This window comes from Rhineura floridana, chromosome 8 (genome assembly GCF_030035675.1).
Source record: "Rhineura floridana isolate rRhiFlo1 chromosome 8, rRhiFlo1.hap2, whole genome shotgun sequence".
NCBI lineage: Eukaryota > Metazoa > Chordata > Lepidosauria > Squamata > Rhineuridae > Rhineura > Rhineura floridana.
This window is the reverse complement of record NC_084487.1, coordinates 75,835,112-75,852,144: the sequence shown is the minus strand read 5'-3', so window position 1 is coordinate 75,852,144 and position 17,033 is coordinate 75,835,112. Positions and strand designations below refer to the sequence as shown.

The following is a 17,033-nucleotide window of genomic DNA, read 5'->3' as shown; positions in this document are numbered from 1 at the left end:
ACACCAAGTCCTACATCTGAAACTTTCAGCTGACATTTTTGGCATTTTCTGGTAACTTCCCTGCATGTGTTTTTTCTACATACTAAAAGCAGCCTTGACTAACAATGTCACCCTAAATATGTTTGCTTAGAAATTCCAGTGAGCTCAATGGGGCTTACTCTATATAAAGTGTGTTTAGGAATGCAGCATAAGTAAATATAATTACAAATAAGTGATATTTCCATTTCCTGGTGACCTATCATAACAGTATCCACATAATGTGTCATTTTTGGTGGGTACAATTTGAGGTTCAGATAAATCAGTAAACTAAAATTTTAAGTGTTTTTTAGAATAATCGTTTGATTAACAAATGTTGCAGGAAGAAGATGTGGACTTCCTTGCCAGGTTCTCTAAACTGATCAATGGAATGGGACAGGCATTGATAGCTAGTTGGACTAAACTCATTAAGACTGGAGATATGAAGAATGCCCAAGATACCCTGCAAGCTATTGAAGCAAAAGCGGCCCTGATGTTGCAACTTCTGATTCATGAAGATGATGATATATCTTCTAATATTATTGGGTTTTGTTACGATTATCTGCATATACTGAAGCAGGTAAATTGAACTTCTTACATTAAGACTAGTGGCACAACAAGCTTTGAAGGAGGTGATGCAGCTTGGTGAAGTTATCTGAAAAAAATCATTTTTTTAAAAAAGATATCCGTGGTATGTTTTTAAAACTGATGGCTAGTGTTAATATGTGAAAATTGCTTGAGACACTTCAAAAGTAAACTTTGTTCCTTGTTTTTGCAGCTTCCTATGATTTCAGAACAGCAAAAAGCTAGTGTAGAGGTAAGAGTAATTAAAATACCTTTTTTCTAGAGTTTGTAACAGAAAAACGATCTCTCCCCCCCAAAAAAACCCCTCGATATGAATAAATAGCTAAATGTATTGGGTTGTATCCAAACAAGTTATTCTTTTAGTGCAAGGACTTCCACCGGCGCAATGGAATTATGTAGAATAACTGTTCCTTTCCTCCAAATCTTTTCAGTTAGTTTCAGAATGCTGAAGTACAGGTAATTGCTCACACCCATTCACTTCAGCAATATCATTAAGATGTCCTACTCCACCCTTCTTTGGATAAAGTGACATGGTTTTTTGTTTATTGTAAGCATATACAAGGATGCTAACCTGACAAATGTTTTTTCATTATTGTAGGCAATTATGTTGGCTGTTATGAAGAAACTAACATATGATGAAGAATACAACTTTGAAAATGAGGTTAGATGCCATGCTTGGCTATTTTTAGTTTTTAGTAGCCATCTGAGTTTAAGAGAAATGGTTTGGGAGTTTCTTGGTAACTGTGGACAAAACATTTTTTGTTTTTGTTTTTGTTCTTTGAGATATATTGGAAAACATGCCATTTTAAATATTCTGTACGGGACAGGGAGAAGGAAACACTTTTTTGGATCTGGGGATCATAGCGTCATGCAGCAAATGTAGATGTGTATTCTTAACTACTCGTGTGTTTGCACCTCCCTGCATACATCCTCATCTGCATCCAAAGCAGAAGTCTTACTTTTATCAAGCACTGGCAGAGAGGAGAGTGGATAACCGTTTTGTTCCTCTTCTCAAGTTGGGCAGGCATAAGAAGCCTAAGCAGTGAGGAAGAGTTTTTGTGCACTATTAAGTTGAAGCTCTTTTGCTGAATGCTACTTGTTGGAAGTTGGAAGATTCAGGACAAACAAAAGAAATACTTCTTCAGACAGTGCAGAATTAAGCTATGAATTCGCTCTCGCAGGAAGTAGTGTTGGCCACCAGCTTGGATGGCTTTAAAAGAGGATTAGACAAATTCATGGATGATTAGGCCATCACTGGCTACTGGCCATAATGGCTCTGCTCTGCCTTCATGGTTGGAGGAAGTACACTTCTGAATACCAGTTGCAGGAAAGCACAGGAGGGGAGAGTGCTCTTGTGCTTAGGTCCTGCTTGCGAGCTTCCCATAGGCATCTGGTTGGCCACTGAGAACAGGATGCTGGACTTAATGGGCCCTTAGCCTGATCCAACAGGCTCTTCTTTTGTTTTTATGCTTTCTTGGAATGCATTTGAGGAAATGTCATCTTGGGTGGCTTTGTTTGAAGTGGAACTCCTGCATTGGCCCATCTTTCTCCAGTGACCTCACATTTGTGGAAGTCTACCCAAATGTGATTTGAGAGGCTGCATCTCTTCAAGGGTTAAACAGGCTTTGAAAACCTGTGACTTTAAAAAAAAAAGATTTTAATTGGGCTACTGACACCTGTGATGCTGTTGTTACTGTGATTGTATTGTAATTTGACAGTGCTGCTGGGTATGACTGATACTTCTAATTTAGTTGTTGGCCATTCACTATGTCAGGTTTATTATTAGTGTTGGCTGTTTTAGCTTTAAATTATGTCTCTTGTATATTATATATTGGTTTGATTTGTGTGTCCTGTGCACTGTCTTGTATTCTATCAAAAAGGTGAAATATAACTCTATAAAACAAATACTGGCAAAAAAAAAAGTGGTGCTATGCCTGCATCTCTATGGCCTCTGCCAATGTGAGAGGATATAGGAGCAAGCTAGTTTATATTTCTTTACATAACAATGAAGTGTTTATGCCCCGCTGTCAAATAATGGAACATGTGTTTGCAGTTTAGCTGTTCTTGGTACAAAGAATACATATAACACATTTTGATACTGTTCATGTCAATATGTACATTGACAGGGTGAAGACGAAGCAATGTTTGTAGAATATCGGAAACAACTAAAACTGCTGTTGGACAGGCTTGCGCAGGTTTCACCTGAATTACTATTGGTTTCTGTACGCAGAGTTTTTAACACTACATTGCAGTAAGTTTTGTGTCTAGCTCTTTCGGAGTTTTTCACTAATTCACACAAACCATTTGTTGCTTTTTATAGTACTGAAAATTTGTGTTGATGCTTATGAATCCTAGAAGTTACTTCATGGGCTAATAGTAACATAAAGTTGGGTGGATGCGATCTGATTATTTGATAGATTTCAAAGTGCACCATTTTTTCTGCCTTGCAACACCCTTGCTGACCTCTGCTGGCCTATTAATGAAGTTTCAAATCTATATGGTTACATTAACCCCAGAGAGGGGAGCAGCTAACTCTATCTCTTCCCCGCCCCACCCCAGTCACCACTCCCATCACCTTCCATGAGTTAGAGGCAAATATCTGCAGCAGGAAACCTGCTCTACCTATGTAGGCACAGTGATTTAGAATAGTGAAAGATCAGGGTTCTAAATAGTGCAAGGAGTACACAAGAGTAGAAAAGGCTCCCCACTGCGAAGGTTGCCACTTCTTTTAGGGATCAGAGTGCCTGCTTATCCATGGACTGGTGGGGGGAGTCTGCTTTATCTTCTTGTCACTTTCTTTTTACCTAGGATGGGGAAAAGGAATGTTGCTGCTGCTAACAGAGGAAGGGATTAAATAGGAATGCAGATCATAAAAAAAAAATCTAAAGCACTTAAGTATATAAACTCATGAGAAATAAGAGTTTAGAACTTTAATATATGGGAAGTAGATAGTGAGATATTTAATACAGTTATCCATTTTTGGCATTGGTTGTGCGAAACTTGGTGTCTCGTCCACATTAAAAGAGGAGAAAATACTTGAATATTGATATGCTCCTTTGGAGTTTCTAGTCTAGGGTGTAAACTAGGGTTAAAACTGTAAAATATGTGTCTTGTTGACACTTCGGAATTCAGGATTCATTTGTTGATGCTTAATTTGGCCATAAATGACATGTGTTTCTGTTGGTTCATTTCGTTCTGTGCAAGGCCAATATATCATTGACCATAAATCTTATTATGGGTATTTCAGGTTCATTAATCTTATCCTTACTTGGTCCTATTCTGTGTTGTAGGAATTGGCAAACTAAGCCTTTTATGGAAGTAGAAGTAGCAATAAGGCTGCTGTATATGTTGGCTGAGGCTCTTCCAGTATCTCACGGTGCTCACTTTTCAGGGGATACAAAAGCTAGTGCTCTGCAGGATATGATGCGGACTGTAAGTACGAAACAAAATCAGTGTCATTTGTTAGGATTTTCCTTTTTAACAAGCCTTTCTTCAATCAAAATGACTTTTTCTTTTTCTCCCCCTGTAGTTGGTTACGTCGGGTATTAGCACCTATCAGCATACATCGGTAACTCTGGAATTCTTTGAGACGGTGGTCAGATATGAAAAATTTTTCTCCATTGAACCTCAGCACATTCCAAACATTTTAGTAAGTTCATAGTAATTGCCTATGTATGTGTGTGCTAGTTATCCATGATGCTTCTACTTCCTCCCCTCTCCTGTCTTTTTTTTGTAAAAGAAGTTGGAGAAATGTTTTGCCTCTTTTCTTTATTTATTGGCTTCTTCCATCATGCAAGGGGGCGCTGTGACTTAAAATGATTGAACTCTTCCACTCTGAATTGCAGGTGGCCTTCTTGGATCACAGAGGTCTTCGCCATACTAATCCAAAAGTACGAAGCAGAGTGGCTTACCTTTTCTCCAGATTTGTCAAAACTCTGAGGTAAGTTACTTTGAAACCTAGAGACTTAGTGAAAAAATTTCCAGGAACAGAAGTGCTAGCTTTTTCAGGAAAATAAAGCTGTTTATTTGTATGCCACTTTTGCAGGGTAAAACACACTCAAAGCAGCTCACAACATCAGCAAGTTTACATAAGATAATTCACTTACAATGACAAAATTTAAATAGTCATCATAAGCTTGATACATTGTGCTGAGTTGTGAAAACGCTGCAGAAGGATCTCTTGTAAGCACAAATAGGTTTATCTTGCTCTTTAGGTTTTATTCTATTTTCAGATACTAAGGCTGTGAATTTTGTTTGTTTTACTGTTTTGTTAAAATAAATACTTCTAGAGAAGTGCAGCAGTCATCACTTAAGAGCTACTTTAACTCCTAGAATGAGGCTTGTACTGAAGGAGCCCAGCTCTTCTTCTAAGTCATATGAGACCTCTGATGAGGTGTTTTCCCGAAACTGAAATGTGCATATATTAGGTTACAAGTGTATAGTTAAATAAGTCAAGAACACTTAACAATTGTTTAAGATTATGTTTACCGTAGATCTATGTGACTAGCAACTCATTCCAATATGTAGAGAAGATGTGGGTGCTAGTTTTTTCCTTTTTACTCTTGCAATGCAAGATGGGATTGTCTCACTGATGGTATAATTTCTAAAATGATACTTTTTACTATTGTTTGCCTGTCACAGTTCAACAGTTCAATTATTTTAAATATTTGTAATCATGTGTAACGTTGCTTACACTCTTATGCTTCAGTAAACAAATGAACCCCTTTATTGAAGATGTACTGAACAGGATACAAGATCTCCTAGAACTTTCTCCACCGGTAAGTATATTCTTTTGTCTTGGATGAAAAGTGCAGAGAGGCTGAGCCCATAATGGCAAACAAGAAGGAGGGACAATATTAGACTTTCGCCCAGTCTCTTAATTTACCATTCTTGGGCAAGGTGATTGAGAGAGTGGTGGCCAAACAATTACAGACACACTTGGATGAAGCAGATTATCTAGATCCATTCAAATCGGGCTTCAGGACTGGACATGGAACTGAAACAGCCTCGGTCGCTCTGGTGGATGATTTGAGGAGGGCGTTGGATAGGGGAGAACATGCATTCCTTGTCCTCCTGGATCTCTCAGCGGCTTTCGATACCTTCGACCACGGTATCTTGTTAGATCGCCTAGAGGGAATGGGAATAGAGGGCACTGTTTTACGGTGGTTCTGTTCCTATCTTTCAGACAGGCATCAACAGGTAGCATTGGGAGATGAGGTTTCAGACCCTTGGCCTCTCAATTGTGGTGTGCCACAGGGTTCTATCTTCTCCCCCATGCTATTTAACATCTATGTAAAGCTGCTGGGTGCCATCATCAGGAGATTTGGGCTGCAGTGTCACCAATATGCGGATGACACTCAGCTCTATCTCTCGTTTAAATCCTCACCAGAGTTGGCTGTGGATACCATTTCCAAGTGCCTGGAGTCCGTAAGTGAATGGATGGGAGGTAATAGGCTGAAACTAAACCCTGACAAGACCGAGGTGCTGCTCGTGGGAGACGAGAAGGTTAGGAGATATAGACCTGGTGTTTAATGGGGTAAGACTGCCCCTGAAGGACCAGGTCCGCAGCCTCGGGGTCATTCTTGACTCCCAGCTGTCCATGGAGGCTCAGATTTTGGCAGTGAGCCGGGCAGCTTGGTATCAATTACATCTAATACAGAGGCTGCGACCCTACCTTCCTGTCCATCTGCTCCCCCGGGTGGTACATGCCCTGGTCTCCTCTCGCTTAGACTACTGTAATGCGCTCTACGTTAGGTTACCCTTGAAAACGGTCCAGAAATTACAGCTGGTACAGAACGCGGCGGCACGTTTGATTAAGAACAGCCGTCGCCATGATCACATCACTCCGGTGTTAGAAGACCTACACTGGTTACCAGTTGTTTACCGGGCCCAATTCAAGGTGTTGGTATTAACCTTTAAAGCCCTTTACGGTTTCAGCCCAGTTTATCTGAAGGAGCGCCTCCAGCATCACCAAATATGCTGACCGACGAGATCAGCCTCACAAGACCTTCTCTCGGTCCCACCAGTTAAAACAGCTAGGCTGGTGCGGACCAGAGAGAGGGCGTTCTCGATTGTGGCCCCCACCCTCTGGAACTCTTTGCCCTATGATCTTCGCCATGCCCCCTCCCTGCCAAGTTTCCGCCAAGCCTTGAAAACCTGGTTATTCAGACGGGCTTACAAGATTCTTGGTGCGGACTAGTTTCTATCTTGTTGCAGTTGTGGGTGGTTTTTAGATTAATTACAGTTGATGTTTTTGCTTATATGTTGTATTTTATATTGTATTTATCCTATCCTTTTATGTACTCCGCCTAGAGTGGCCGTTAATTCGGCCAGATAGGCGGCTTAGAAATAAAATTTTATTATTATTATTATTATTTTGAGTTGCTGTCAAACTATAGGACATTATGCATATGTGCACACTGGGCTTACATGAATATCAGTTAGACCTACTGTTCATAGCCTGAAATGCTAACTTAGCAATATAAGCTTATTTGACTCATTCTTTAAATCACCTTGGCATGCTGCCCTGGGCCCCTACTGGGAGAAAGGGTGGGATATAAATTTAATAAATAATAATAATAAATACATGTAGATGCATTTTCATCTTTTAGCAATATATAAATCATGTTAAATAAATAAATGTGGCAAGTTCCATATTTCATCTTATGGTCTTAGACATGGCCTTCAACTTTCCATTCCACCACAAAGCTTACTAGGTAACCTTGGGCTTATCTCTTAACCTTCAGATGTTGTGAAGATTGGGGGGGGATGTGTACTGTCCTAAGCTTCTTGGAGGAGAAATGATCGGGGGGAAACCTAAATAGGTCATCCAAATATTTAAATATATTAGATGGCTCCTCAAAAGTGATGTGAATTTAGTCTATGGCCCTCCATAGATATGTCAGATTATAGGCTGGGTTTTATGGATGTTCATAACCTGAGTTTCTAGAGCTGCTTAAAACTTCTGAGCCACCCTTTGTTTGACAATAGCCTTTTTATCATATAGCTGCATAACAGTTGTTTTCAGGCAGGTTCCCTAAAGTAGGATACAATTGAACTTGACCAGCTAAGCAATGACTTTGGTATCTTTACTCCATTTAAGTCATTCAGAACGGAAATCATTCATTGGTTCTCAGACCGCTTAGTATCCATACATTAGGAATTCCTGAGTCACAATTTTGCAGACCAGGTAAATGTCACACTGCATTCCATGACACTTCCATGGAGGTTTGAGACTTTTGATATCAATCTCTTGATATCAACCTCATGATATCTCTGTGGCATGCAAAGTAGGTGGAATATGCTATGGGAAGTGAGTGTTTCCAAATACAGGTGGGCCCCGCTTATATGGCAGGTTCCATTCCGGACTGCCGCCGTAAAGCGGAAATCACTGTAAAGCGGAACCTATTGAGGATAATGGGGCGTGTTGCGCAAAAATGCAGCAAAAGCGCAAAATTGGCTTTAAAACAGGGAATTTCCTGCCGCCGCATTAGCGGAACACCGGAAAGCGAAGCGCCGGTAAGCGGGGCCCTACTGTAAGTAATATCCACAGTGGCAACCCAGTGTCATGGATTTGAAGAGTTTGGGATAAGGTAGCATGGAGTGTTCTTGCAGTACAAATAAGTTCTTTTGTGTTTTGATTTTTAACTATTCTAGAACTCTGCAAGAAGAATTTTTTAAAAAACAGTAATAAAAATGTCTCAACATTAAGCTCTCCTTTGTTTTCTGGTTCCAGGAAAATGGCTACCAGGCTTTATTAAGCAGTGATGACCAACTCTTCATTTATGAGACTGCTGGAGTACTAATAGTGAACAGTGACTACTCTGCAGAACGGAAGCAGGCTTTAATGAGAAATCTTTTGGCTCCTCTAATGGAGAAGTTTAAAGTGCTGTTAGGAAAACTTATGATGGCACAAGATGAGGATAGACAAATGGCATTAGCTGATTGTCTGAATCATGCTGTTGGCTTTGCAAGGTGGGAACAATATAGTTTATTCAACATGTGTACAGAGGTATAAGTTTAAAGAAGAGGTTTGTGGCCTGCAGTCTGCAAACCCTGATGTTAGCAGAGACTTCATGTATGTCTTGGCTGTGGTAATTTTCTCTGATACTGCTTCATTTCTTCCCCTGTTATGGGAATAAATCTTGGGAATCTGATTTGGTGGTGGAACTCGCTTAAAATGAATTCCTCAGAGTTTTTGGTGATGAGAAAAATTGAGAGCTACCAAAATAAAAAGGCCTTGTGGAAATGGAATTCTGCTGCTGCCAAATCTGGGGAAATACTTATTATTTAACATATTCTTAATAAATATTTATCTATCCAATAATGTCTTCAAATAGTGCAGAAATTAACACAGAGAGCCTACTACAGACAGTTTTGCAAAGTTTCACAAAGTAAATTCAGAGTGCAGTTATAAAACATGACCTTAACTAAAACACGGCAAAGCTGATAAAAATGTTTCAGCAATTGCATCAGATTTGCTTTTAGAACTCAACTGATGTAAAAAGAGTATAGTTTAAATATTTTAAAGTGGCTTATCCCAAGAATATGCTTGTGGTATGGCTGAGTAGAAACCTTGGAGTCTTTTTTTTTTCTTTTTGCACAGCCGTACCAGCAAAGCTTTCAGCAACAAGCAGACAGTAAAACAATGTGGCTGCTCTGAAGTGTATCTGGACTGCTTACAAACATTTCTCCCAGCTCTCAGCTGCCCCTTGCAGAAGGAAGTTCTTAGAAGTGGTGTCCGCACCTTTCTTCACCGAATGATTATTTGCTTGGAGGAAGAAGTTCTCCCATTCATCCCTTCAGCCTCTGAACATATGCTCAAGGATTGTGAAGCAAAAGACCTTCAAGAATTCATCCCTCTCATAAACCAAATCACAGCTAAATTCAAGGTATGAATCTCCTTTCATTTGCAGAGTAAGAAGCTAAATTCTAGTTTGCTTCTGAAACGGGTATGAGCCTACCTGTGTAGTGAGCTCATCAATGGAGGCCTTCCTCTGATTTCTCCCACCATCTGAAGTTAGGTGGGCAGTGGCAGTGAAATGGACCACCTTGGTGGCACTCCCCCAGTCCTAGAATGCTCTCCCTTGCTTTCCTGGCACCTCTTTTGATATTTTTTTCAGTACCAGATGAAGACCTTTTACATTTTTCCCAAGCCATGTAACAATGTCAATCAGTCTATGCCCTGGAAACATTTTGTATTAAAGGGCAGCAGATATGTTTTAGAAATCAGACATTTGAAACGACACCTTCTGAAGGAGGATATGTCTGACTTCAGAAAAAGCACAATTTTCATTTTTTAATCTCTGTTGGAAAGTGGGTTTCTTTTCAGAGGAATTTGAAAATGAGATTATATTCGAGTGATATTGTTAATTGTAAATGCAGGCTAGAATTGTAAACTGAGAGCTGCAGACAATGTTTTACTGTGGAGCCTTCAACTTTTTTTTGTAAATCATAAGATTCCTTTTTAGGTTTAGATTGCTTCCCTCCCTTGTTTGTGCAAATGGTAGTGTGCTCCAAAACAGGGACTGAAGCCCACTTCAAATCATGTTTCAACCCCTAGGTTGTGGGTAAACCATGTATTGCCCTGTTTGGTTGTAATGGCAAGCTATGATTTAGTCAAAACAAGGAAAGGAAGGAGAAGGGTTGCAGCATGTTCCCAAAGAACCAGCACAATAAGTTGGCTTCAGCCAATTCTCTGTAAAATAGGGATAGGCCTGCCACATCAGGTATTTACATGAATGAAAGGGAAGGAATGTAAAGCAGTTTCGATAGGCTGTTCAACACTATATTAAATACAAGGCCTTGTGAACACGAGCAAGCTTAGAAGATGATGATGTTGCTTTTAACTGGCTGAAAGTGCCATTCCCATTTCCACTTGGGTAATCTTCACTAAGTTAGCTAAATTACATATAAAATTAAGTATAGTTTGGACATTGTAATGGGTGTCACCTTAAAACAACACTGGGTACACAGCTGAAATCCATTCAAGTTACAAATGCCTTTTATGTAAAAGTGCAATTTTTGTATTTCAACTCCAGAAATCCCTGCTAAAAAACCAGTGGAAGTACTAATGTAGGTGCTCTCTGTTCTTATGAATTGTAGCCTTATCCTGGAAGGTTTGCATTGATCTAATTTAATTAACATTGTTTATTCCTTTCTTAATTCTGTCAGTTGTATATTTGCACATATAGATTGACAGTTGAATTTTATTATGCTTCCACTAAAAAAAGAAATAAACTAAAGAAGATAAACTGCTTCCCTTCTTCTTATGGTATATTTTTATGCTTTTGCTCATCAATAAATCTAATTTGTCAACTGATATTTTTCCTATCTCAATAGACCCACGTCTCCCCGTTTTTGCAACAAATGTTTATGCCTCTGCTGCGTGCTATTTTTGAAGTCCTGCACAGCCCAGCTGAAGAAAATGACCAATCTGCTGCTTTAGAAAAACAGATGTTACGAAGAAGTTACTTCGCCTTTTTGCAAACGGTCACTGGCAGTGGAATGAGTGAAGTCATAGCCAATCAGGGTAAGGCAGACTCATGTTGGAGTATTGGTTTTATATCCATAAAAACACTTCTAGTAAAAGCATGGCTCTGTAATCGTGATAGAACTATGTAGTCCAGAGGTTCAGTTATAGAAGATTTTTAAAGTGGCTTGCTTAGATAAAATGCATATGGGTTGTATTCAACTAAGTCCATGAATTTCAATGGATCTACTCGGCATATACCTTAGTCAGATATAACCCTGTAGATCCTGCAGTAAAATTATTACTGCATGCTTATTCCTTGGGAAGAATATTTGTAACACTCACTTTATATATGGAGAACATATTTGCCAGTTTTACACTTAGTTCTTGACAAACCAGAGCAATTAATTTTTATTGCCACTTCAATGTCTTCAAATAAGATTTTGAATTGAGCTTTCTTTTCTCTAGGAGCAGAAAATGTAGAGCATGTGTTGTTCACGATCATCCAAGGGGCAGTTGATTACCCAGATCCTATTGCTCAGAAAACCTGCTTTATTATTCTTTCAAAACTGGTGGAACTCTGGGGTAAGCTTGCATTCATACCATGATGGCATAGGTTTGATACGCACCCAAATGTTTTACTTTGTGTTTTCAGATGTGTGCGTTTGCCTTCAAATGTTGCAGTGGTCGTGTGTGTGTGTGTGTGTGTGTGTTGCAAGCCCTTTTCTTCATATTGTGTGACGCTACCCTTGATGATAACATAAGAGAAGTCTGAATGTTCTTGTTTGGGTTATTTTTAGGAGGCAAAGATGGACCTGTGGGTTTTGCTGACTTTGTCTACAAACACATTGTTCCTGCATGCTTTTTAGCACCACTGAAGCAAACCTTTGACTTAGCAGATGCACAAACAGTATTGGTATGTATTCTGAAACCTGATTACATTGGAAAATGGCCACACGTGCTATGGACGCACCATTAAAGGATAACTTACACCTAAAGATGCAAAGTCTTCTCAGATCAAGGAGGTCAGAGCGATCTGAAAGTCCTATTCCCAGAATGTAGAAACCTTGTAAGGTTACCACAACGAACTCCTGCGCATGACATGTGTTCAGAGCTCATGTGGCATCGTGGAAAATTAGGTTCCTATGTGTGATAATCACCCTGAATACATGAGTGACAGAATTCAGGGCCTCTGCTGGCTTCACTCTGCCAAATGTAGATTGTGGAGAGCTCTTCATCAACTGCATGCAGGCTGAAGCCTGCACAGAGAACTTCAGGCCCTGGGTCATAATGACATCACTAGTACACACAAATGATGTTGCTGACCCCCAGAGGATTCTTCAAAGTTCTAGAAAGGCCACTTGAATCTTAAAATAACTGTACAAGCCCATGACAGAATTCAGTAATCCTGAAAGCTGGCAGCAGGTTTCAACTGGCTGGAATTCTAGTTTAGGTGGAAACAGTTAGCTACTTCAAAAATGCTTAAAGTTCTCTTGAATACTGTACAAAGTTCTGGTTTTCTTTTGAAACCTTTTTACTGCTAAAAAGGGTTTTTTACACATAGAAACATGAAATATTTAAGCCATGTAACGTGTAAAAATAGTACCTAAATAAAACCATGTACATTCTAATACTCAAGTGTTTGTGCTGAAGTAGTTTTGTTTCATTTCTATAAGGCTTTATCGGAGTGTGCAGTGACATTAAAAACAATTCATCTCAAAAGGGTAAGGCTTTTGAAAATAGTGGATATTTTATTAATAGCTGTTCTTATGCTTTCCTTGTTTTCGTTTGGTTCACATTTTTCAGGCTGCAGTAGTTTGGACTTTGTGGGAAATGTGCTTCAGTCTGTTTTGCCTTAGCAGTACTCTTGTCAGGAATCCAGGAAGAAGACTCTGCAACTAAACTTCCTGAATTTAGCCTTTTGAAATCAATCACATGAACTGGGCACTTGCATATTTCAGCCTAATTTGCATACCTGCTGCTTGCAAAAATACTGAGCTTCCTGAATAGTTAGAAATATTTTGCCATTACTGCAGCCTGTTTTTTTTTTTTTTAAATGGTATGTCAGAGTTACTGAGCGGCAGCCTGTATATGTGTAGCAACAAGAGGGATTGAGGGGGGCAGGGTTAACGAACATGTGAACCTATACAGAGTTATGTATTCCTTTGTTAATGTTTGTGTTTATTTAGCTTGGGTGGCTTCCAAGATGCTTTATAGAATGTACAAATGGTACAGGTCCACTTCAGACAATCATATCTTGGTTTAATAAACTAATATGAACAAGCTTCTTGTTCACATGGGGAACCCCTTAATTCAAGACAGAAAGCCTCTAACTAATCATCATTTCCTGTTTAGTCTTTAATAGAACAAGTCAGGATCTTAAACTGCACACATGTCCAGAAACTGGTAACCATAGTTCCCTGGTTCAAAAGAAACGGAAACCTATGGTTTAAAAGAGACTTTCTGGCTCAAGTAAAGAGGCTGCACTTGTGGGTGAAATGCTTGTTCATATCACAACTTACTAAGCAGAGAAAAAATTGTCTGAAGTGGAACAGTCTCTCTGCCCAGAGAGCTTATTGTGTGTGAGCTTAAAGGCTGTCAGAGGGAGAGGAAAGTAATAGTGGATGTATAGTTGAGGTGAGGTATGGGAGCCACCAAAGGCTTCATTGCTTTGGAAGAAGGAAGCAAAACTAATTCCAGATAGTCTTGAGGTATTTTGTGGAGGGAGTCAAATTTTTCCAGATCACTGAACCTGCACAACACATTCTGAAAATAGTCTTCCATTTTTAACTCTAACCAGTGTTACAAAAAGTCCAGATCTCCAAACAAACAGCAACAAAGACCAGAAGTCCCAGAAATGCTCACATCGTGTTCATTTTGCAAAACTAGATATTCATAAACCTCTAAAAAGAGAAAAAAATAACTTGCTGTAGTGAGCTGATCACTTCCAGTCTATTGAACCAAATCCAAAAATGAATTCTAACTCAGCAACTTTATGTTGAGGTCTCCCTTTAAAACTTCTCTGTTTTTAAAACATGGGATCTTTCAGATCTGTTACATAATGTCCAGGGAGATCAAAACATCCCCCCTTGGACTTTTGACAGACTTCCAGTGTTCAGCTTTGGATGGTGTGTAGACAATCTATGATCTTATAGACAGTGAGTAAAGTTACATCATGTGGAGAAGTTTAGAACGAGAAAATATCTAACCACTATCAAAACACTGCTTGTATTCCCTTTTTCTAGGACCTTGAATGTATTCAGTATCTCCAACAAGAATATCTGCCTTCACTGCAGGTGGCTCCTGAAATAATACAGGTAAGAATTTTTTTAAGATGAAACAGTGGAAGAGAGTGTTTGCTGATTTTGCTGGAGCAGATTATTAATCCAGTGCACAAGTCACAGTAAATCTAATAGTTGAGGTAACAGTGCTCGACTGTTCTGGTCTTTAGTAAACAGTGCTTTAAGATAAATAGATTTTCTAAAACATGACTGAAATTCAGAGCTTGGAAAAGTTACTTTTTTTAAACTACAACCCTCATCAGCCCCAGCCAGCATGGCCACTTGATTGTGCTGATGGGAGTTGTAGTTCAAAAAAGTAACTTTTCCAAGCTCTGCTGAAATTTAACCTGTCTCTACAAGGTGCATTTTATATGCACCAAAACATACTTCTTCACGCAGATTGCCTTGGTAGATGAAAACTGCTGATAGAAGGTTTTGGGCAGGAAGAAACAAACCCACCTCCAGAATTTAGAGTTTCACATAGAATTATCCTTGCAGTGATTCCCGAGAAAATGGCCAATGGTATTGCCCGTAATTACTATGGCCGAATACAGATCTCTTCTTTCTGTGCCTCCCAACAGGTGATGTTAATGTGTTAAACATAAGTTTTAGCTGAGGCACAGAGAGATCCTTGCATGCAGGAGCATGAACACACCTACACACCTGCATTTGCCAACACAGATCTATGGATAGACCATTTCTACATGATGACATTTTTAAGAGGATTGGAAATCATTTCAAAGAACAATGGAAGAAATTTCCACGTATAGTGTTTTAATTATTTAGTCACTTGAAGGAAAAAATCCACAGCTGCTAAAAATAAATATGTTACTTTAGGGAAACAGTGTAAGCTAATTGCTCATTATTATGGTATAAGCAAATGCTACTTGGTATTTTTCATAGGAGTTTTGTCAAGCACTTCAGCAGCCTGATGCTAAAGTCTTTAAAAACTACTTAAAGGTAGGTTAAACTCACATCAATATTTCATCTTTCATGGGTGAATGCTTTATATTATAGAGTAAATAGGTCTTGTATGTATCTGTTTGTATTTACCCTGAATCCTGTGAACTCTAAATTACGGGTGGGAAATGTGGCCCTCCAGAAAAAGTGGGACTCCATCTTCCCTGACCATTGGCTTTGCTGACTGGGTATGACAGGAATTGGAGTCCAACATCTGAAACGCATAGGTTTCATCCTAGTGTTAACTTTTTCTGTAATAAGCCATACTGTTTAAAGATGAACATAACAAACATAGAAGCCCTCTTCATATGTTAACCGTGTGAGGGGGCTCCATGTATAAAGGGGAATGGGCCACATCTTTAACAGACCTGGGCGGAAGATGTAACATATAATCTCTTGCCATTTAAATGGCATTCATTGAATTACAGACTTCATATGTAGCTTAAAGTATTTTACATTATTTTTAAATTCAACTATGGCCAAGTTTGTTATGTCTATGAGAAGAGATCATTAGCCTAAAAATTATGTAAAAAGTTGTTGTAAAAGTATTTTACCAGCTTACCTTGGACAGCTGAAACCACCCTTAAGGCAAATAGCAACCTCAGGCTTAAAATGTCTGTTAACAGCAATAGATATGGTGAGTCAGTAGTTGGCAGTACTATTTCCTGTCCAGCCGTGTGCCTCTGTTGCTAATTTGCAGTTCTTAACTATGTCTGAGAAATTGGGATTTGACAGTCTTCCTGGTCGCTGCAAATTGTCCCATTCAGACTTGTTTTCTGCCATTAGCAGAAATTCTGCCATTACTTTTTTGATTCCTGACATAGTTGGTACTGTTCATCTGTGCTTTCTTAAATTCTAACATGTTAATATACTTTCTTTAAAAACAGGTATTCTTTCAAAGAGCAAAGCCCTGAAAAGGTCTACTGAAACCTTTGCCCGTTTCCCCTAACCAGGAGCTCCAGATTTTGATTTATATGAATGCAAACTACTGTGCCATTCAGACTTTTTCTTTTGAAAGATGTTGCTCTGTGCTTAAATCAGTATGTGTATTAGCCTTTTTGTGTAAAAGTGCAAGTGAAATGCCATACATTCTGTTGGTTGATGCACATATGGGATGTGGACAACACAATTTGCCTGCATGCCTGCTCAAAAACACTCTATGTAGGATAATTGTATGCTGTAATTAGTGCAGCAAAAAATGAAACATACATTTTTTATTTTGAAATTTAAAAAAATGTATAAATTCCTTCCAAGTCCATAGGAATGGTTATAAATTGTGTACATTTTTAAATACTGAGTAAAATATTTGCATATTAGAAATGAAATTCATTTGTTCATGCACAGTGATATAAAATAAAACAATCAAACTCCATTTTGTAGATAGCTGTTTCACTGGAGGGAGTATTAATGCTGACGTGTATGCTACAAAACAGTTATTAATGGATCAGATTTTTAAAAATAGGATCTGGTTCTACATTTTTATACAGAAAAATAAATTTTATTCAATGAAATGCACAAGTTGTCTTGAATCATTGATTGTTGGTGTCCATATTTAAATCACAGAAGATATGCATATGTTCACAAATGGAAAATGGAAATGAACTGTCTTCAAGTTGATTCCGACTTATGGCAACCCTATGAATAGGGTTTTCATAGTAAGCAGTATTCAGAGGGGGTTTATCATTGCCTTCCTCTGAGGCCGAGAGGCAGTGATTGGCCCA

General features: G+C 38.9%; 1 protein-coding gene across 1 annotated transcript in view; it reads left to right on the top strand.

Moving 5' to 3' along the window:
- The window catches only part of XPOT (exportin for tRNA), a 37,051-nt gene extending 20,228 nt beyond the window's left edge, over positions 1-16,823 (top strand). Inside the window, exons 9-25 of the mRNA XM_061639844.1 lie at positions 359-595; positions 794-832; positions 1,199-1,261; positions 2,727-2,851; positions 3,891-4,032; positions 4,130-4,249; positions 4,446-4,540; positions 5,309-5,378; positions 8,336-8,574; positions 9,206-9,491; positions 10,942-11,131; positions 11,540-11,656; positions 11,872-11,987; positions 12,748-12,795; positions 14,317-14,388; positions 15,256-15,312; positions 16,200-16,823. Of these exons, the coding sequence (XP_061495828.1) occupies positions 359-595; positions 794-832; positions 1,199-1,261; positions 2,727-2,851; positions 3,891-4,032; positions 4,130-4,249; positions 4,446-4,540; positions 5,309-5,378; positions 8,336-8,574; positions 9,206-9,491; positions 10,942-11,131; positions 11,540-11,656; positions 11,872-11,987; positions 12,748-12,795; positions 14,317-14,388; positions 15,256-15,312; positions 16,200-16,226 (2,043 nt within the window). The 3' untranslated portion in view covers positions 16,227-16,823. The remainder of the gene's footprint in view (positions 1-358; positions 596-793; positions 833-1,198; positions 1,262-2,726; positions 2,852-3,890; positions 4,033-4,129; positions 4,250-4,445; positions 4,541-5,308; positions 5,379-8,335; positions 8,575-9,205; positions 9,492-10,941; positions 11,132-11,539; positions 11,657-11,871; positions 11,988-12,747; positions 12,796-14,316; positions 14,389-15,255; positions 15,313-16,199) is intronic.
- The last annotated feature ends 210 nt before the right edge of the window (positions 16,824-17,033 follow it).